Source organism: Periophthalmus magnuspinnatus, chromosome 9, assembly GCF_009829125.3.
Source record: "Periophthalmus magnuspinnatus isolate fPerMag1 chromosome 9, fPerMag1.2.pri, whole genome shotgun sequence".
NCBI classification, from domain to species: domain Eukaryota; kingdom Metazoa; phylum Chordata; class Actinopteri; order Gobiiformes; family Gobiidae; genus Periophthalmus; species Periophthalmus magnuspinnatus.
Window position 1 is genome coordinate 16,005,195 of NC_047134.1, and position 22,412 is coordinate 16,027,606.

Below are 22,412 nucleotides of genomic sequence, written 5' to 3' on the forward strand. Positions count from 1 at the left end.
AATAATGTCAATGAAGTGCACTTGCATAGATTTTTTTAATGCAATTTTAAAACACAAGTACTTTATGTATTTTTAACTCAATATTTATGCTGAGTAGTTTTCCTCTAATATTGAATCATTAGTGATTCAGTGGTACAGATCTGGAGTATTTGAAGTATCCTGTTGATACACTTGACAGCCTCATCATTATTATTTTTGCAGTGACTAAGTGCAATATGTTCCACCACACATCCTGTGGTAATGATACAAATGTCCCTTTGTTTGTCAGCGTCCTGTGTTCCTGTGTGCTATTACCCTGCAATAAAGTGAAGGCATCAACATTCTTGTAAGTAACCCAAGGCAGACCGGGCCTACGGCGGCTCTGCTCTAACAAATGCTGCGAATCATTGTCACACGCCATGTTTCTTTCTCCTTTAACGCGGTTACATGAGTGTGTGGGGACATTTATGGACTGCCTGATCCACTGCTGCAGATTAAAACAAAATCAAAGCCAAAGCGCTTCAACTGTGGGTGTGATGAGTCTCAGCAGCATACCGAACACCTAAAAAACAACATTTTATTAACAATAAAACAATCCTTGAATTTATTTTCGCCTTCTGATTCGATCTATTCCCCTCAACTGATTTTTTCCTTAGTACCTTCTTCTTGCTTGTGGAAATGGGGTTTGTATTGATGAGCTGTGCCCAATATTGATTTCCCATCATTCCTGGTGTGGACATTTTCTGGTCTATTATACTAGAGTCGCAGCATATTCCCCCAGCAGCTGTAAAGTGGATATATGGACAACCTGACCTTGGCAATATGGAGATAATGAAATATCCTTAATGACCCTTCCTGAAAGATTTTACAGGCTGGACTATAGACTGCCAGTGCATGTACAATAATAGTTAGCAGAGGAGGGTTTTAGAGGGCCAACTAAATCCCAAGCACACGACATGCACAGGGAGGACTGTTAACTTGGCGGTTTTACTAGGTTAATGTAACCATTAGGGTCACGCCTTTATATGAAAAGAGATCATTTTCACATACAAGGTTAGAAAGGGCCATGGCTCAGCGACTGTGGTGTGAACATGACATGGAAATATAAACCTATTCATTTACAATCAAGACATTTTAACTGTTGACTGCATCATAAAAGACATATCTATAATTGTTTGAAATGAATTGGCCTGTGCTTGGTAAACAGACCCAGGAGTAATCATGCATGTTAACTTAAATTACAGGGGTAGAAATTCAGGTACAAGGTTTACACATCAGGAGTCTTTACACAGGCCCAAGCGTTGATCGTTACTGAGGGCCGACCCAGCGCAAGAGGCATCTAGAGTCATCAAGTTTACTATACATAAACGTATTTTAAACATGCAAATCACTGCACATAAGCTGGAGTGGCTGGAGTATTTGTTAGAAGGAAAAAGTAAAGGTCTCGAGGAGAGTATGAAGTTTTACAAAATGTACTGCCTGTAAAACATAGAAATAAAAAATAAAATGATCAAATTAAATGAGCCTTATCTACAAATGACTTCAAATGGAACGGAGTTTAAATATGATGATCACAGTACAACACTAATACTTGTTGTGATGTCAGTGTCACTGTGCTTTAGTTGTGATACGTTACTCAGTGCACTCGTCATAAGACCTTCACTGAGTCTGATGTACAGAAGTGAATGAGAATGGCACATTGCAAGTAAGTACTGTTACCCACAGAACAGTATGTGTATATATATATATGTGTCAACTGTGTACTTTTTGTATCACCAACTATGACTAGAGTGCAAGTTTAGTGCAATAAGTTGATAAATAAGTTGAAAAGCCAAATTTGTAGAGCAGTAAAAGAGTAAAATAATAATCATTATTGCCGTAATTATTTAAAGTACAGACAAAGAAGTTTTAAAATCACAAAATAACAATTACAAAGAAAGAAGAAATTAAGTAATCATAACTAAATTCATTTTAAAAGAAGAAAGCAGAAAAATGGTCTGACTAATTATATGCACAGCTAAACAATGAGCCTGAGTATGAGCACTGTGTCCCACTGAGCTGCCTTCAAATGTTTATTAAATTGCAACACACAAATGGAGAAAAAACACATTAATTAGAGAAATGATATATATTTCACATACACTTTTCCACAGATACTAAACAGAAAATGTTGCCTGTAAACCAAAATGTGTTCTACAAAGCCTTTTCCTGTATGATTGTAATAAAATGCACGTGTAAAGAATCCCGTCGCTGTCATCCAAAGGTGTCACATCCGCACATCTTGTTCATCATCGTGCTTGCTTGCAAAGTGCCATTCTTATTTATATCTGATCTCCCAGATACACAACAAAGACCTTGGACCATCTCCTTAACTACAACCAGAGCACTTGTACAGACACATCGAAGTGACACCCGAGCTAACGTCACCGCGATGCAGGCTATCTTTGGACCGCCATGTTGATCTTTGCTGTTCTCCTCATCAACACTGAGAAAGATTGCAGCGTACAGCCGTCGTGAACGCTCGCTCCATTTGACATGTTGACACAGGAGGTCCTTAAAAGTGCATGTGTCAGGAACTTGCAACTAATAGCGCAATGTCCAACTTCAGAAGATTAGCCAAGCAATGACATAAGCCACAACTGCTTTCTTGAAAAATGTGTGTACGCGACGCTGGAGAAATGAAAGGGGTGCGAGAGTGGAAAATAAGTGAAATGGTAAGTCACAGGTAGCAATATTTTGATAAAGTAATGGTGCTTTCAGCAGTTCAAGCTCAGATATCAGGCGTTTGGTGATTCCGCGGAGCTCCTCTCAACATGGCAGCATCAGATTTACAAATTGAAAATCATTAATAATTCTAACCAGGATGTGATAAATCTGGAATCACTCCCGATGAACCTGGACACACTTCCATAAATCAAAAAGATTACTTGGGAATTTTTTAAAATCTGACGTCAAAGTGTCAGGCTTACTAATGGTTTTTGTAGATCCCTTAGCGTGATATATCATTAATCTGAGATACATTTGAAGAGTGTCACCGGGGCAATCTGTGATCCTGCTAATATTAGGAAAATGCTGGTTTGTGTCAATATGGCGGAGAGGGAGGAAAGGAGCTGAGGAGTGGTTGCCGTGGGTTACATTTTGATCAGACATGACCCGTTAAGGCAGTATTTCAGATGGACAGTATTTTCTGCTCACTTAGACTTTCTAATTCTCCCTCTGTGTTTGCATTTATACATTTTACACCTGCAATACACGTTTTTTTGTTTGTTTTTGCTTGTTTGTTGTGTTTTTTTAGTGAGTAAAGCAGCTGAAATTGAAGAAATGCAAGATCACATAGGTCACTTTTAAAAAATATAATACAAAATGAAGTAAATATTCCATGTTTTTGAAAAGTCTTAGCTTAGGTAATCATATGCAATTATCCCCCTCTACTATTCATAGATGAAACTAAGCCTTAAGAGGGCCCATGCTCACACAAATAAATACTACTTATTCATATATTTGTGTGAAAATAAACATCAAAATACTCATAAATATAACTATGGACTGTCTATATACTATCGATTGCTGGTACAAGTACAAATATTTTTCAACAAAGTGAATAAATGATCTCTAAATTGTAAAGCTACATACATGAACATTGACCTATAAACTGGTTTGCAGCCCCTTGACGCTGACGATTCCAATGCTGCAGCTACAGTGACAGAAATAAATACAAATCTTCAGCCAGAGTGGATGTTTTGAGTATTTTCTGCCTTAAATCTTTCAAATATCACATATATAAAGCTGAAAATCCACCCTGAAATAGCTTCTTTATTGGGCCCGCTGCCTCTTGGAGTCTTAGCGGTTGTATTGTGAGAGGAGGAGGTATTGACCGTGATGGTGAACAGGGCACCTCTGTAATCTAAATGTCATTCAGTGAAAAGCATCTCCCACACAGCCAATGGCTTTCATCTGAATGTGCCTCCAAAAGATTCAATTACTTTCTCTCTCTTTCTTTACCCCTCTCCCCCTCTCGCTGATCTCCTCCCTCCTTCCACATGCACTAGTTGCTTATCTGCCGTGATTATAGTCATTATCAGCCGTTCGTGTCTATAGTGCGATTTCATCTGAGTTCAGCACGCTCAAGTCAGCTGCCTCTGCAACCAGCTCCCGTTTGGTAAAACATCTACTTGTAATATTCTTTGGTACAACGTAAACTGCAGTTAATGAGTCAGTAATGTACGCAGTGCCATAGACCCAATAAATGTGATTTGCATTCATAAAAGACCATGTGTACTTTACTATAGGACTAGAAGACTGACTGAAGAGACTACTGGCAATTTGTACTCAAGTAAAAGTATTTGGCTGAAGATGTAATGATTTATAAGGACTAGTACTGCTGTCAAAATTGTACTTATATTTTAAAAGTATGAATAAAAAATACTACTTTTTACACTTTAGATCACTATTTTAAATAAAACTTGATCAATGGTTTGTTTGTAAGTGCAGTCCACATATACTTTGAGCTCTGGCCAATCAGAGCGGGCGATGCAGTGCTGTTCTTTGTTTGAGAGGAGGTATAGCGGGGAGACAGCCGTGCATTGCGACAATTTAGGTTAATGCCTATGCTTTTTTTTAAGTATGATTACATGGCTAGAATTAACGTGAGTATTTGTAATTAGTGACTTTCCACCCCTGCTGTAGGTTAACTGTGTATACTCAGGCAAGTGCAGCAGTGTGGCAGCCCAAGAATGGAAGGGTGATGTCAAGTCTAACACAGCTGCTCTTTTCATGTTCAAAATCCGTCGCCCGCCCGTTTAGGTTTTCAGCAGATGAGGGAGAGAGAGGGAGGAGGGGGCGGAGTTTAGCCGTGATGGAACAAAAGTCATTTTTTGACAATGGCATCAAAGGAGACGGCTGCTTTTGTGTTGAAGAGGAGCATGTCTGAAGTGTTGTGAAGACAGTGGAGTGGTACAGGGCCAGTTCAGCCTGTGATTATCTGAAACTACTGTCAGGGTGACACCCCAATAATGATGTCGCCTTCTTCACCTGCGCACACCAGCACCCAACACCCAATACTCCTGTACACTTCACCACTGGACTACATTTTAGAATTGTATCAAAATGTGTTCTTTTTAAGTAGAATTACAAGAATGTTTGAGGAAATGTGAAAAAAATGTGCAGGAATTAACTTAACTGGTGCTAATATTGGTATTGGTGATATTGGTGGATGGTTTTATATATTGGTATTGGTAATATTTTGTATTGTGTATGGGAAAATACATTTTTGTGAACTAAACCGCAACAACTTTTCTTTTTGAGCCTTGGCATGGATTTTGAAATATTGAAAGTGATATCTGCAAATATCAATTATGGACAATATTCATTCACTATATTTTCACTGTATTTTTAAACAATGGAAGCAAATACAAAAGACTTACTGTATAGCATTACAGTAGTATAATATACTTCTACAAGCTCCTTTGTCTGAGAGTGGGACTCGGAAAACATCAGAGAGCTAGCCACTTACCATCTTACCAAAAAAATAAATAAATTCAAAACATGGTTCATAGCGAATCAGACCTGTCATCACATGAACTCACTGAATCAGCCTTGTCTTCACTTTACTGCTACTCTCTCTGTATGGTCATTGCCTATCTGAATGCTTTTAATGCACTTCTTTTAATAATTATACAATTTGACCTTTTCTGTAACTGTGTGGTACTGCTACTGTACACTGGTATTTAGCCATTGACTTTAATTTCGTGCCTCACTGTGAGATGCACTGATCCAGCTTTCCACTACTCCAATGCTATAGTTTAATGTATCTGCTGATACCGGATATCAACCAATAAGCAATAAGCAATAACCAATAATAACAAAATTAAGACAAAACTGATCCAAATGTGTTATGTAACTACTATTTATCTCTCAAGTAATTACAGAGCAGCTTTGTGTAAATAAACATTCAATCATTATGAGACTTTCTGAGCCAATTACAACCAGGAAATAGTCTTCAGTCAATTTATATGGCCAACCAGGATATCGGCTGAAATGATATTTGGAAGCCGATATCCGATCCAGCAAATTTTCCAGTATTAGCGCCAATATCCAATACCAGTATCAGTTTGGTGCATTCCTCCTACAAGCACAAATATATTACAAGTGTTTTCTGCCTTATGAATCTTACTGGTTAGGTTTGCTAGATTCATTTCTGAAGAGAATTTGAACAGAGCTGGTTGTACGAGCCAGATGCTCAGAGTAGAAACAGAAGACGCATGTTTCCTCTTGTGGGCAGAGCAATGGAGGAGTGAAATATGTTCTCACCAAAATAATCAAGTCCTGTTACAAAACAAGACCAAATGTTTAACATCTATAAACCGTGCCAAGCAAAATGTTACCATAAGAACTATATACCTTACATTTGAGCTTAGGGTAAACCAGGAGGCAGTGACTCTATATGTTCTGCCCTGACAGACTTTGACAGAGGAGCCGAGCTGACGGACTTCTCGACAAGTGCCTACGACAGCCGTACAAATGAAGGATGACTTTTGATGAGGTCCTGTGGTCGCGACGCTAGAAAGTACACTGGACTATATTTGTGTCAGAGCAGCCAATGATCATAATGAATTCCTGTGGTCAAGTTTAGAGTCGGTGCCAAGGCTGAAATGAGTGCATTAAGTATCTTGTCAAGTCACATAAGGGTATACCTATGTCACTTTGTGTACCATTTGGCTTGTACTTTCTACTTTAACTTAACATGGCACTTTGTACTTTTAAGGAAGTACTTTTACTTCTACTAATGTAATGGAGCACAACAGTGACCGCCCACCACTTCGTTCTGGAACTAAATGTCCCATTTATTTTTTCCATAGACTTTCCAAATAATATACAAAGTGTCCATAAAGTCTCATTACAATTAAGAAAAATATTACAAAGGCAATTGATAAGATATCTAAATCAGAGTTGTTCTATTGTACACAGTGTTTTCCAAAGTTTTTTACCTCATTTAATACGCCTCTCTTACACGATCGATGTTGTCCTCAGATGTTCTTGGTGGCCCACTTCTCTTTGTATCTAACACTGTCCTTGTCTCTATAAATATCTTGTGCCATGCATGAACTGACAGACGTGATGGTGGGTCTCGTCCATACATTGTTCTGTAGTTTCGTTGAGTCTGCGTGTCTCAATAAACCATGATACACATTGTGCCTTCTTTTGGGGAGTTGCCATTTCTTGGGAGTTCTTTCAAAAGGATGCCTCTTTAATCAACAGAATGCCTCAACTACAAAAATGCAATGTGATTAACAACTTTCATAACAACTGAGTACAATAGAGCAAATTTAATCAATATATATTATAAATTGCCTTTGTAATAACATTTTAAAACTGTAAAGAGACTTTGGGTACACCCTGTATAAATATTATATAATATAAACCAACAAGTTATTCAAATATTTAGCTAAAGTGCAGTGTTTTTTAGACTGAAAGTATTGGTTAATACCACATAGCTGCTTAGCCTTGGCCATGTCTTTGAGTTCTTCATATTTGAATGTATGCGGAAAATGAAGGGAAAATTTACTTCTGGAACTGCAGTGGGCTCCATAATTTTTCGATTTTAGAAATGTTATATTGCAGCAGTATACTTTTAAAATTTTGCAGTGCCCAGTATAATTGGCTTCACAGTAACAAGGAGTGATAGTTCTAGTAATTGTATTATTTAGTGAAAATGGTTAGGAACACCTCCCAAGATGCAGCGTGACATTTCCCTTATCTTCCTTCTAAACTTTATGTTGAATACTTTAAATAACAATGTATTTCGAAGTGTTTGAGTCTATATTTGTAGTTTTCTAGTTCTTAGTGGCTGATGATTGTATCCATACAGTGCGTGACCTTTCCCTGAGAATGTCAATAGGAGGATCTGGTTACCTATGTTAGTGCAGGGAGAGGAGGAACCTAATTGCTCCCAGTGAGTGCAGTCGGAGCACTTGATTAGACCTTGGACCATTCTCATGTTTTTCATTTGTGTGCTGACGACCTTCCTCCGGACTCAAATCAGGTCCGGTTCTCTCAGGAGAGCCTGGCCCCAGCCACTGCCGACTGCAACTCTTTCAACGCAGACGTCATTAAGTCTATTCTGAGAAGCTACATCTAGTTTGATGCAACGCAAAAGGAAATTATGACGATGCACAGAGGAAGAAAACAACTAGAAACCAAAAAAAGTATCTGTTTTATAGCGTTCAAAGTGCATGAACAAGAGGCTACATAATTAAATACACAGTTATAAGCAAGCGATGTGTCTTGCCCAAGGACGCAACAGAAGTAGGCAACCAAAATTGTTTACTACACAGTTAGTAATCATTGGTTAAAGTAAAAAATGTGTGTATAGGTTCTTTTGTGCTGTGCTAAAACATGCACATGCTCTCTGACGCTAATTTTCCGTATATTTCCTATCAGATCAAGCTATGAGGCAATAGTGAAGGAAGAAAAAAAGGAAATCTCAATTATAGAGCCTGACTGACCCACCTGCCATTAGCAAGATGAATTAGCGCAGTCCATGCTAGTGACAAGAGCTACAGAGGGAAAATGATCCTGGAGCCTGTAGACCTGGGCTCTCAGACAGCTCCAGGAAGTAGACAGGGGCCACACAGACCCCAGGGACCCAGGGACACAGGAACATACTGGAGTGCACACGATAACACACTGTAAGGCAGAGTGTGTTGAAGGAATGTGTCTTTTATATTGTATTGAACATGTAAGTGGGTCAATTTAAAAGTATATTTGTTGGAGAATAAATTGAAATAGCCTGTGACATAGAAAAGGCACGAGGCCGAAGTTGTAACACAGGAGAAGTTTATTTACTATACACAAACCCTTAAGATAGTGTGGGGCTGGCTGCACAGTACAGAAATGCAGTTTCTCCGTCAATATTGTTGTTACGGATGCAGTTTTGGTCATGCTAATACAAGATGCTAACAGAATGATCAGATATCTTGTGAACGTTTCTCTAAAAGTTTTAAAAATATAAAAATAATAAAATAAAAATGTCATCTTCATAGTTTAAAGGTCAGTTTGCCTCATGCTGACAATAGTAGCCCCCTTTCCATATTTTAAAACCAGGACTGAGGTGTTTTTACTTTGCCACAATGTAATGAAAAATCAATAATTTAATACATTTACTAACTGGAATCAAACGTCTCTAAAGGTGTATTTGCATTGTATACATTATTGCCACAGCCAAATAGTGATAAAATGAGCAGTTCCAGCTGTGCAGAGCGCTCAGGTGTGATGGCCAGAGGTGATGGGATGACTGATGGCATGCAAAATATGACATCATGCCAGTGGGCAGCTTTGGCTCGGAGAGGTCAGGAGTCTAATGACTTCCTTGGGCTTTCTTACATTTTTCTAATACAGGAATCAAGGTTATGTCTGTTGCAAATAGGTCATTTATATGATTTCAAACTCCTCCAATCACACCCTTCATAAACAAGCCTATATGGTGCTTTTCATGTATCTGGACCAGCCTGTCCTCCGCCCCAGCCCTCACATCTGTATTTGTTCTGCTCTGAATCATAGGTGGCCCAAAGCTGTCTTGATAAATAGCCACTGCCGGCAAGTATGGTGTATGCTCCCTGACACTATAGGTCACGTAACCTTGTTGTCGGGCCTAAGACTAATGCAATGTGAAGTGTCAAGTTATTATACCGAAAACTAGGGAACCCTGAGCCACCACGCTGATAGCAAGTGGATGATACAAGCCAAGGTGAATGTAAAAAGGTCATAAAGGGAGGAGATCCCCTGCAAATGAGTGCGTATAGGTGGGAGAGATATTCAGCGCTAAGTGGCTCATGTTGGAGGTGAAATGGTAGACCTGGTATAGTCAATGTAAATCGTAATTGGCTGCTGAGGAGGCTGGTGCAATGCAGAACACAATGCTGACTGGCGTGTAGTTGTACAAGATGCCAGGGAAGAGTACGTGTTTGTTTACTTTCAGGAGAACTAAATAATGCAGTAATAATCCACCATGCCGTCTCCAGAGCAAATGCCTCAGCACCTGTCAAGAAATCGGCAGCACGGGTGTCTATGGAGAGAGTTGCGAGCAGAAAACATGTTATTATTACAAAGCCAAGTAAACTCGAGTAATTGTCTGCAGATGGCGAAAACAAGCCACAGCTGTTAATACAGTGTGAAAACATAAGATATGAAATATAAATGTAGCAGCAGAGGGACCGGGAACAAACGGCATCAGACCACGAGCTAACGACTTCCCATTACACAGTGTTGTAGCCTATAGCCACGCAACGCACGCTAACAACCTATGGAGCAGGCCAACGTGCAGGAAAAATGACATGTTAGTCCCAACAATTAACACAAACAAAGCAGCTGGATGGGGAAATGAGCCAAGTTTTTCAGTGTCAAAATGGTGAAATTTGTGTGTGTGTTTCATTAGAGTAGAACACTATTATTAAAATTAGAGGCCTTGGTTTGAAAGAACATTTGTATTCACACATCTTATACTTGGTGTATGCAATGTTGTGTTATTGCATAGAGCCAACTAATAAAGCTAGAAACGAAGAAAAAGTTTTAATTCTTGCAGCTAATTCACTCATAATCTGTAGGTCTGTTCATCCGTCTCTTGAAAACGTATGTTCTTCATCCATGTGTTTCGGAGTGATGACACATTGTTGCTGTTACACAAAAAAATCCAAACAAACATGTATTTTGAATTGGCAAAAGTCCTCAAAGTGATGCCAATAAACAGGAGGCTGAAATCCATGAATAGTAACTTTTAAAGAAGCTTAAACTGGGCGATCCAACTTTACTATTTCCTTACTTTGACCCCAGTAGATAGTGAAAGCAGCACTCGGTGAAACAATCACACCACTACTTCCAATTGTCTGCATGTAATTGTAAAACTTTTTAGTGATTGCAAACCTGGTATAAAGAGCCTGATATGTTTTGGGATTGCTGTGCAACGGGGGTCCAACTCTGCTTTGCTTTGCTGTCTGAAAAAAGTTGCACTACCCAAATATCCACGTGAAAGCAAGGAATGAGCTAGAGAGACTTAAATACCTACTTTCTTCTTTCACGGTTGGAAAGTCAGGAGACCCAAGGTTCTATAGGCTATTTGAAGGCTGCCCTGGCATCATTACCAAGAGCTCCGTTGATTAAAAAGCACTACCACACTTGTTTGTTATGGCAAGCTAATGTGCTTTTTGGCTGTGAAAATGCCTGGGGTATATTTAAATTATAAAACACTATTTGCCCTTCAGACCATTGGAAAATTGTATATATACTGTAAAATGAATATATTCTTTCACTTCCTTATTCATGCAACGTGTAAGTATTTATTTATTAGGGCTTTGGGTCATTTCGCAGGTTTAATGACAATTGATCAAAACGACCTGCTTCAGTATTTTTTCCGCATTTAACAAGACGACCGTTTTAATCAAAGGCAAAGAAGCAACTGTATGAATTTCAAAAGCTGTCAACTAAATTATCCTCATCTCTCAGCACTTGAACTTATTGACTCTATATAAAAGTCTCCTCCATCATAAAGACACTCATAAGCCCCATAGGAAAAAAAAACGTGTCAATGTATAGCAATATGAAGACAGCATGTACATATCGGCCATCTTGCTTGAGTCTATGGGTGGAAGAGAGCAGGAAAATGAGCCAGGGAAGATGTACAGAGAGCTGGGATCAAGTGTTAATTAACTGTACTGTTTTAAGCTCAAAGGCCACCGCAGGACTCATCTCTTAATAGAACCAGTGCAGTGCGTGCTCCATTATTTCCACTCTGCTCACTAAATCATGGCACTGTACCTCACCTCCTGTCTCTGCTCCTGCCGACGCCGGTCTCAATCATTATTATGACTGTAGATTGGAACTGTAAGTCAAGCTTGTCTCATTTTTTTTCTTTCTTTTTTCTTTCTTTTTTTTTTTTTTTTTCAAATAGTGCCAGACTTAAAAACATATAAATGGAAAATAATGTCTGATTTTTGTGTGGAGTAGTGTCTGTTGTGAGCATATGTATTTCAGATGCTCCTCCTGATGCTATTTCATTTTGCAGTCCAAGGACTATGCCACAATGCTATGATAAATATTAAATGCAATGTAGAAATGCTAAAATGACAAATTAATATTGCCAATAGCTTTATAGGTAAGTGTAATCATGTTCACTAGGTCACTATCGTTCATTATGAGCTCAAGTTACTGTTGTTAGTACTACAATAGCTTCTAGCTAATAGCTTCTAAAATACACACACAATAAATACACAATGAATGCTCCCTGTTGTGGTAATCTAATTAATCCACTATATTGTATAATCCCTACCATTTAAATGTAAAGGTTTCTAAAGCGCACATTTAGCATGGTGTAAATAATATTGTGAAAATAAGCCTTTGAACAAAGCTCTGCCAACAATAAATCAAACCATGAAAAAAATGTCTCTCCATATTGAATCTAGTGCAGCCCTACCTCAATAATATAAATGATATCTTTCTGTAATTTAATTGGCACTAGCTTGGCGCATATTGCTAATATAATTCTGCATTTCCATATTTAATGATGCATGCGTTTCATGCCATATTTTACTTAGAAAATGTCGTCTTAAATGAACCTTAGAAAAATCTCTAATAGGCATAATTCCAGTAAATGTAAGGGTTCTTGGGCAAAAAGAAGAGATGTGAATGCAGTGCAATTGTTATTATGAAACGTTTTCATAAGAAAATAAATGGATCATATTGCAATGGTCGTGCTGACCCTCTGTTTATTAACTATACAACATTATGCTTTCATTCATAAAACCTTAGAATATAATCACTCTCTTACGGGGTAAATAATAGGATGAATGTTGCTGTAAAGAGTAGTGTTTGGCATGGTTGCTTTGCGGTGTGAGGATGAAGATATGACTTCAGCAGAAAGGTGCTCCATTAGGTTGGGCACCGGTTGAATGGGCAAAGACTCTCTCGGGGGAGGCCATGTGTGCAATGCATTAAACTCATACTGTAACATCTCTCTCTCCATTTCCTTGTCTATCACTCTGGAACGCAAATCAAATAATTACTCACCATTTCGACATGGGTGGCTCGTAATCGGACATTTTCATAAGTAACATTTCTATCCCTTAATATCTATCCCTTAATTTTGTTTACACATTTATTTTGAAAGTTCCATAAAGTTAGATTTAAACTGTATGTTATTCATGCCTTCTTATGTTTTTACTTATTATGATTATTATATTAGCATTATGTAACAATACTCCCATTATGGCTTTGTTTATTGCTACCCTCCTCGGCACTTCTGCTCTTCCTCCCCTGTAAGGTTTAAGGCAGGAGAGGCAGACAGGGAGAGGGAACTGTGCGGTGAAAATGAGAATAAATGGATGTCAATTTCCATGTGGGATAGGTAACCAATGATCCGTTAATGCGGCTCTCCACAATAGACAGACAGAATGGGGGAATTAGAGGTGCCTGACATTTCAGTTAATTGCACTAACCGTGTCAGCTCAGCACTAGGCCCAAAGCAGGTTAAGTGTTCACCTCCTGCACCGCTCCTATAAGAGCCTGTGCTTATCTTGGCTCTGTTTCAATATTATCATTATGGCATGTACACTGATGATGGATACACCGTATGTATATCCTAAATGAATTTAAAGTCTAATGAATGGGATCGGTTAATGGCTGTTATAAGCATGGTTTGTTTGGTTTATTGCAAGATTCTTTGTATTTTCAGTCCACTGGGATAAACAGTCGGGAAACTAATCCTATTCCATTCTGTTTATAAATTGTTATGTTATTTTATGATTTTAAAATGCTTTGTAAATGTCATTATTTCATTCACTGTGATGTCAGTTTATTACTTGCTGAAAACAATACAAGTTGATATTCATGAAAGAAAAGGTTTATTCATGTTGAAATGACACAAGTACCACAAGGAAGACTCTTGAGTCCAGGGCGTAGTCTGGTTAGAAAGAAACACTAAACATCTTTAATACATTAGATCACTGCCACAAATCATTTGTCATGACTTTCAGTTTCAGAATCACATACAATAGAAAAAAGAGAAAAGAACTGGGCACCCTGTTGAACAGAGCTGGAAATGTACAGTTCTGAATACTGAAACCTCTATGCATTACACTTTTTATTGTGTTTTTTAGTCTTTTTCAGTGGTTTAGTAACAAGATGAGCAACATTCAAAATGTTTTCTTTGATATTTACAACAGTTTTACTGTTTTGGTGTTAATTTATCAACAACCCTTCATAAAAGCCACACACCATCATTTTTAATTCAAGCCCTGCCCCTTTATCCGTCTAGTCTATTAATATTGTTATTCTTGTTTTTTTTATTTTTGTCATTTTAAGTTGCACATGTGCAACAGCATTTTATTAAAAGATTAAAATATACATTAGATTACATAGAGAATGGAGAGTTTACAGTGTTAAAGATGTTGTCAAAAAGTACGTACAAAACATTGAATAAAATCAAATAAAAACGTGATGATGGTCTGATTTTGTTTAGAGGTAGTAAGTGAGCACTCTAAGCTACAGAAATGATTAGTCTGTGTGAGCTGGAATGAGGTAAGAATGCTGTGTTCTGATTGGTGGATGTATAATTACTCTTATTCTATGTACAACTTCTCATGTGTAACTTGGGGCTGCTTCTGCATGCCTTGGAAAAATGATCAACAGAGGGGGCATTGTAGTTTTCAATAAGCAGTACAAAAGAAATGTTTACATATGTACATAGCAAACATCAAATTATAAAATATGGAAGCGTGTCATGTTATAGTCAAGCAATCAATTACGCCTCTTTACGTAGCAGAGTTTGAATAGTGATTTCCTTGTACTAATGTATATGGCTGTAAGGCTTAATAAATCTTCAAAGTAACTACAAAGCTGCCATTGAGCTGTCAGCGCTAGCATTGTTGACTTGCCGGACAAGACTGCATTGTGCATTACAGTCAAAGAAAGAGCCGTGCTAATCTGCTAAGCATTGTAAAGGGAACTCAATTATCAAATGGAAATAAGCATTTAAATCAACAATCCAACAAATAGCCTTTTAATATGTCATAAAATGCCAATTCAAAAGCACTGTGGTCGTTCAGTATTTAATATCAAGAGAAAATATTTGTCTGAAAAGTTTACATGTGTGCTTACCCCTCCAACAAACAAATGATAATTAAGACTATGTCGAGACAATGCTGGGTGTAGATTTGGATGTGTGAATAAACGTATAGAAAGAATGTAGTGGTGAAAGGCGTTTTGAGTGTCCTCGAGTTGGTGGCCAGTTTAAGTCCACTGCCGGCTCCAGGATGCGTTTATGGTGGATCAATCCGAGGTATCAGAGTGCACACTTCCAGGTCCTTCTGTCGCAGAGATCACAGAAGACGGCGTTGGAACATCCTGCCATCCCCCATTAGTCTAGGGCACAGAGATTACGATCACATTCAGTGCAATATGAACCCCATGGATTTTTGAACGCTCGGTACATGGTACAAGAGAAGGGGAGACATTGATTGTGTTAATGTGTCACTTCATGTTAAACATAGCAGGACCTGGAGCATTCTTTACAGTAGCATCAGCACAGACAAACAAAACTGTTTCAGCCAATGGGAGCATTTCTTGAAATGGGTGTCTAAGCAAATTCTTGCAGCATCCGACAGCTTGTCGCTCCATATTTTGCTGTCAGAGGGGCAGAGGGTGAGGTGCGGGGGAGGGGAGGGGAGTGAGGTGGGAGAGCTGAGTGGATGTGACAGGGCAGGGCCTTGCTGAGAAGCCAGTCTTAGCTGCCCTGGCGTTGCCTCGCTCCAGGCGCCACCTAGCCTTTACTGGATCCTCGACGTCACTAGCACAGAGCTAAAGGTTAGACTATGCAAATGCATCTATAAACCTCTTTCTGGGACAAAATACAGGCTGTGCATCTGCCTCGGCAGCTCATGTGTAGCAGTCTTTGGGTTTATGATATGTTAAAGACATGGTGTCACTGGCACTTTGACTTGTGATCACAGTGCAGTCAGAGGAGCCACTAGGCACAGGTTTACACTGCACATAGAAGTGAGAAACCTGGTGAGAAAGTACAAACCCTTTGATCTTACTGCAAGCTGACATGTCTAAAGAGCTTAAAGCAATAGGGCCAAAGCACAACTCAAAAGACACTGAACTGGATCCTGGCAAAGCATTTGTTTACATAAACTTCACCAAACTATTTCATTTCTACATTTCTAGTGTCATTATTTGTGAAGTACATTATTCACATTTGCAACATACACAGAAATGCTGGTGTTGTGATAAAATGAAGGTAAAACTGTCTGAGTCTCCTCCCAGTCGCTTCTCATCAGCTAAATTAATCTTTGCTCTGATAGCAGCAGATTATGTGCTGCTTTTGCAAAAAGGCTCCGTATCAAACCTCATCAAGGAAGATGGAATTCATGTCTGCAAAGAGCTGCAGGCCATCACATGTTCAAATTTTATCTCACAGATAACGCTCAGGCTCAACATTACCAAACAGCTACAAATGCAACAGATTTGCTACAGTTTTTCATCTCATTCTGGGTTCAGCCATCAACAGCGGCATCACAAATTACACTGAGATGAGTTTAGAGATTTATTCAAGGGAATGCATAGTTCTAGTCATGTTTATTACAAGCGCTATAAGTTTACTTACATTTAAGCCATGTGGACTATACATTGCGATCCCCCCCAGAGCATCATTGTATCCTGCCGTCTGACTGATAACATGGCGCGGGGTATCCACCTGCAGGGGCAGAGAGAGTGGACAGTGCGGTCAGCTCGGTCTACAAGATGCTGACTGAGACCAACTCTAAACATGCTAGTGAGGCAACAGAGACTGACTGGTGGAGGGACAAAAAGGGGAAAGTATAAAAACAAAACAAGAATACTATTTACTGTAAAAAATAGTTGCAGACTGACATCACAAGCATGCTCACAGCCATCTGCAACTGTGGCAATGGAATAAATAATAAGTAAATATTTAACCTTATGATTAGCACAAACAGATTAACAACATAATATTGTGTATTTTGTGGCTGGATCAAACTTACAAAATGGAGGACACCAACAACAGACAATAACAAGATGTCAGAGAGAGGTATATAGGAAAGAAGGTAAAGGGAAATACCAAAAATACCAACCCAAGAGCTCAAGTCAAAGCCAAATATGATTGTAAAAAACTGGGTTCATTGTAGAATTGCTTAAAATCAGTATTAAAAGTAATAATTGAATCTATTAATGTTTTAAATGTGCGGTATATTTAGTAAAAGTAGTAGTATGTATTGCTCTATATACAGGCAAGACACGGACAGCTATCTACCAGCTGCTCCTACCTGCGCCTGTACAATGGCTCCGACTTGTGCCCCTGGGTAAGAAGCCCCATTCAGACTCTGCATGCTCAAGAACATGTGCCCCGAGTGAGGGAGGCTAAAAGAACCCGAGGAACCTGGAAAGGGAAGACGTGAGTGTCTGAATACATGAGAGGAGCTACGCAAAAGGAAGGAGGACACACACACACCATAAACACACACACCAAGAGTCCAGGGCAGATACAGGACAGATCCACAGAGCAAGCAAGAACAGGGCTACAGGGGGGAATGGCAGAGAGGCAACAGAAGACCGAAGAGGAGAATACTGCTTTACAAATGGATATAAATGAATGAAAATCACAGGACACGGGGCGATGTAAGTGGTGTGGTGGGGTCTATATGAAGTTGGTCGCCTGAGCTCCCAAATGGACCACATCACAGCCTACGTCTCTACTACATGTTTGGGTGGAGGGGGGTCGGATGGGCAATGACAAATAAAGAACAAGAAGAAGCGTATGAAAAGACCAGTACCAGTAAACATGTTGGTTAAAAGAGTGTTTTTGCTCTCAGCAGAGTCCAGCTGAAACTCTTCGTCTTTCATCTGGAATCCTGGATGCAAGAGAAAGGGACCACTGCATAAGCTTACCACATCCCCACGGCACGTCACAGTCTTCAGTATTATATTACGCATTTTATAGTGCACTAAATATGCCCTTTACCTGCTTTGGTGAATGACTTAATACAGTGTGAATGTATTTAATACAGCTGCAGGTAAAATGCTCCCAGCATTATGTTCTCCTTTATTTAGCATAAGGCAGTGGCATTCAGGGAAACTACATACCATTACATTACAAATGACAGGAAGTTGACAGAAAGTCAGGGGAAAACAAATCCCATGGCATCATTCTGAATTCTAGGCTTTTTTTTTATTTTGCCAAAAATACACGTGTTCTCGGTTCACAAGTCAGAAACGCTCTCTTTATGCATGAGTTTGCTTGGCATCAACTGTCTTATAGACAGGAGGCTCTGTGATCCCCGAGCTGGGAGCAGGCCTGTCACTCTGTGTGTGAGCTGCATGCGAGTCAGGTGTAGGAGCAGGTTCAGGGCTGACGTGAGAGCACACTCTTATTTAGCTGCCTTGTTTTGCTCTTGTCTATATGCAGGAGTGCCTACCAGAGTTAGGTGTGGTAGGGGAGTTGGCCTGGCTGTTCTGTACTGCAGCGGCTGCAGCATGTGCCGCATTTACAGCTGTCTTGGCGGCATACAGGTTGGCTTCTTCCTGAAACTTGCCGATATTTTTCTTGTACCGGATCCTTTTGTTGCCGAACCAGTTGGATACCTGCGTGGGAGAGCAGAGGGGGAGGAGCAGAGGGAAGTCAGACGTCAAGAAGTCACAGCAGCATACACAGCAGTGTTATTGTTTCAAGATGTCATGTTTGGGTCCATCAAGTACCCAATTCCCAGCCCCTGCAGTAATGTCCGCCGGGTACACAAGCTAATTAAGCCGTAATCAGGAGCCACTAGTGTCTCCTCATGGCGGGGAGCGTGACATGCTCTTAGCTCTGTCTCCTGACAAACACAAAGCGCCAAGGGCCTCACTGCACACGTACCGACTTAGATCAAAACTATCTCTATACATAATATACCTGCCTCAGTAAAATGTGTGCAAACCAGACACGCGCACTATCAAAACACTAATCATTTAGTTCTAACACACATTTCCATTCAATTTTAAACATTTAAAATGTTGCTTGATGCGGATGTTAATGATCTACAACGTCATATTAAGTATATTCAAGACAAACACATCTGTGTTTAGTTAAATGAACAAGAGGAGGGACACAAGTTACAGCTGGAATGCAGTTCATAAAGTTAAAGTGTGTTTACACTAATTAAATACAAAGTGCAATATATTCCAGCAGTTACAAACTGCTAATTTGACTGAATGTAAGCAGTGGTATGTGACATGAGTCAGATAGCTAAAAGTTGTGCACCTCTGTGTGAATGCTGGCTCTGCAATAACAGAGGAATAATAATGAGATGATGCTTGCTTTTAATGGTCCTATAAATTAGAGTGTGTTGTCGCGGTGATGCTGCCCCCTTCTCAGGCCATGCAGCCCACGGCTGGACCAGCCAAAGAGCAGCTGCCCCTAATGATGCTTTATTTAATTTCCACCCATGTGCTTAAATTTTAATATCCCTAGCAGCTCACCAATGCTGTGGCATAAAAACGGACTGGATTCGCAGGACATCAGATCATTGCTCTCCTGCACGTCTCTGTGCTCTAAATCTTTAATATCTAGGCAATTAAAATTAATGACCATTCAGGCGAGGCCCACCGTTGGCAGGGTTTCCTTGACACCAATTGTTTGATGGGTTTACCTAGAGGTTAAACTAACAAGCAAGGTTTAATTGGAAGCAATGAAAGCCCTAGCCATCATCATTTTTACTTAACCTGCTTATAGTAGATTCTAAGGACCAAAGATGATCCAATACATTTGCTCTTTTAGACAGTTTCAAGTGGCCACTAGCAACCATTTCAAAGCACTATTTAATGACACAGAGACAAGTCAAGTCAAGTGAGCTGAAGTGTCAAGATGTGTTCTGGATTTTCAGTGAATTACTATTGCAAAGATGAGATTGATCGTCATTTACATAGTAAATATTCTCTCATTAATCAAAGCATAAAATCACTCCACTGTCAGCACCCTTTTGGTAGATTCCATTATATCTAAGATGGTAAACTTGATGGTGTTATAAGCTTGGTCTGACCTGGCCTTTCTGAGCATCAGGACTAGTTCCTACTCTTCCACACATATTCTCTCCTACTCACTGAACTCCGGCTTTAGTGATTCTAGAGATCAGCTAAATATTGAACAAATGCAGCCGCTGGAAGGTGTGGAGCACAACCCAATCTACTGAACTAATTCCCTTTTATCTTGTGGCAGGCCATGCATTCAATTGACTCCTGTGTGTGGAGAGAAGCAGGTCTTAGAGGCAGTGAATTACCTGACATCAGCAGCCTCAAAGGCAGCGCATGTATAATGACTGGCCTAGTGCTGCCTTTGCACAGCCTCAAAAGGGAGCTGTGCTATGTAGCCTAAAGTTAATAATTCAAACTATTTCACCTTATTTCAGCTGCACGCTAGCCAATGAAATGCAATACATGATCTTTCCATGATCGCAATACATGTGAGAGCCCTGAGCCTTAACACAAATACAAAGGTGGTGCTACTGGCTGTAGAGCCATCAATTATACAAGACACATTAATAATGGATAGGGACTCAAGTCAGAGTTTCTCCAGATTGACTGGGATCTGAAATATTGAAAAGTGTCACTTAGAAAAAGTCCATACATTTTGTGAAGGTCAATTAATCTCGGGAAAAAATATATGTGTGTTATTTGGGTCTTAAACATTCATACAAGAAATATGATAAAACAGACAGTAAAATATTGTTAACTAAGACACACCTCCCTGAGCTGAAAACCCTGGACATTGCTTGGATTTAAAATCATTTGTGAGAAAGTGATCCTGCTGTTTCATCAGCTATAAGCCATCTACCATCACTGGAGACTGTTATTGGCATTCCGCTCATGACGGATGGTTTTTACTTAATGAACTGCTTCTGTAATCAACAAAGCCTCACAAAACAGTTGGGTTGGGGGTGTGTGAAAAATGACTGAGCAGCGGCTGCAGTCAGGAGAGTGGTTTCTGACTCTTAAAGGCAAAACTGTAAGCGATAATACACTTACGGTGCACTCAGCATCACATCTCAGTTTAGACGGTGTTACTTAAAATGAGCCAAAGCACTAGGAATAAGTCAATAACAACGTCTGCTGTGGCTGGCCCTTGTCTAGCTCTAAGCCACTAATGGGGCCTGAGATGAGTTCAAGCGCCTCTCTAATTTCTTGTATAGCCTGATACGTTATCATGGGAAGTTTGTAACATACCCCATTTAAGGTAGCACTGAGTGTAAACAGAAAAACAAAAATATATTCAAAAGACAATAAACTCTGCAACAAACAAAAATGTAAGAAACAATAGCTGTCAAATTGATATGACACACATACTATGGTGATAACAACAAAATCATCTCATTTTTTTTCTGTGTCTGTGTAGCTTGAAGGTGGAATGTTACAGAATGAATTCATTGTCAGTAATTGCAATAACATTAGCTTGGGTCCAGGGTATATGAGGGAGGGGGTTCAGTGCATTGTGAGTCTAGTACATAAAAATACAGAGATACAAAAAATGAAAACAGTGGATCAGGAGAAGTCATGACATACCTGTGATACTGTGATGGTGCTTCCCACCCCCTGAAGGCAAAAAAGAATGGGCTTTTTACAGTGACTGACTCTGCACCACTACACTCAATATACCCCCTCCCCACACAGAACACAGACACGGCAGATTATGGTATAGATTATCTCGTATATTGTGTCTCGCTATAGAAACAACAACAAAATCTAGTCAAGTACGAGCTGGGAAGGAGAGAATATGGTTACCAAGATACGCTGCTATATGTGTGAGAGCTTGCCTTCAGGTTAACAAAATGATAAATACACTGTTGTCCATAAAATTTGAATAGTTTGTCCAGGTAGTTTTGATATTAACATCTGAATGTAACTTTTCATAAAATTGCAAACATGTTAAACACAAAATAGAGATGTTAGCCAATCATAGCCTGCTACCGTTTCCTTTCAAACACAATATTCATTCTGCTCTGTCAAATCTTGTCAATCAGCAATTCACCAAAACCCTCCCACCATTTCGATTTTCACTGCAGCAGAACCGTGAGCCGCCTCAGACTCTCCTTTCTCCCCTTTCCCTGAACATTGAATCTTTAATACCTTCCTTAATTGCTTTGCTGACATTTTTATTACACCTCACCTAATTTGAAATGTGTTTGTTTAAGTCTTTCTGAATTAAATTGGTTTTGCCTACGTAGCTGGGATATCACATTTAATCAGGAATATGTCAACAATAACATCGTTCTAACTTTATGGGCAACAGTGTATAAAGTGGGAATTCTCATATTTTTAAAAGCACAAAACTAGTATTAAATTGCTTTTCTTTTGCTCTTCTATCCGAAAGAACATGGTGAAATGAGAGGGTAAAATGTCAT

General features: G+C 39.4%; 2 protein-coding genes across 7 annotated transcripts in view; both read right to left on the bottom strand.

The window, feature by feature from the left end:
* gapvd1 (GTPase activating protein and VPS9 domains 1) overlaps positions 1-22,412 on the bottom strand; it is a 227,208-nt gene that overhangs the window by 59,820 nt on the left and 144,976 nt on the right. The window lies entirely within an intron of this gene.
* The window catches only part of pbx3b (pre-B-cell leukemia homeobox 3b), a 57,541-nt gene continuing 48,980 nt past the window's right edge, over positions 13,852-22,412 (bottom strand). Inside the window, exons 6-11 of one of the 6 annotated variants that reach the window (XM_055224512.1) lie at positions 21,574-21,603; positions 18,459-18,624; positions 17,817-17,894; positions 17,310-17,422; positions 16,631-16,720; positions 13,852-15,387 (exon numbers count right to left, since the gene is read on the bottom strand). In XM_055224512.1, the coding sequence (XP_055080487.1) occupies positions 15,295-15,387; positions 16,631-16,720; positions 17,310-17,422; positions 17,817-17,894; positions 18,459-18,624; positions 21,574-21,603 (570 nt within the window). In that variant the 3' untranslated portion in view covers positions 13,852-15,294. Of the gene's footprint in view, positions 15,388-16,630; positions 16,721-17,309; positions 17,423-17,816; positions 17,895-18,004; positions 18,008-18,458; positions 18,625-21,573; positions 21,604-22,412 lie in introns of all 6 variants that reach the window. The other 5 variants (XM_055224513.1, XM_033972929.2, XM_055224511.1 and 2 more) reach the window with 5 other exon arrangements.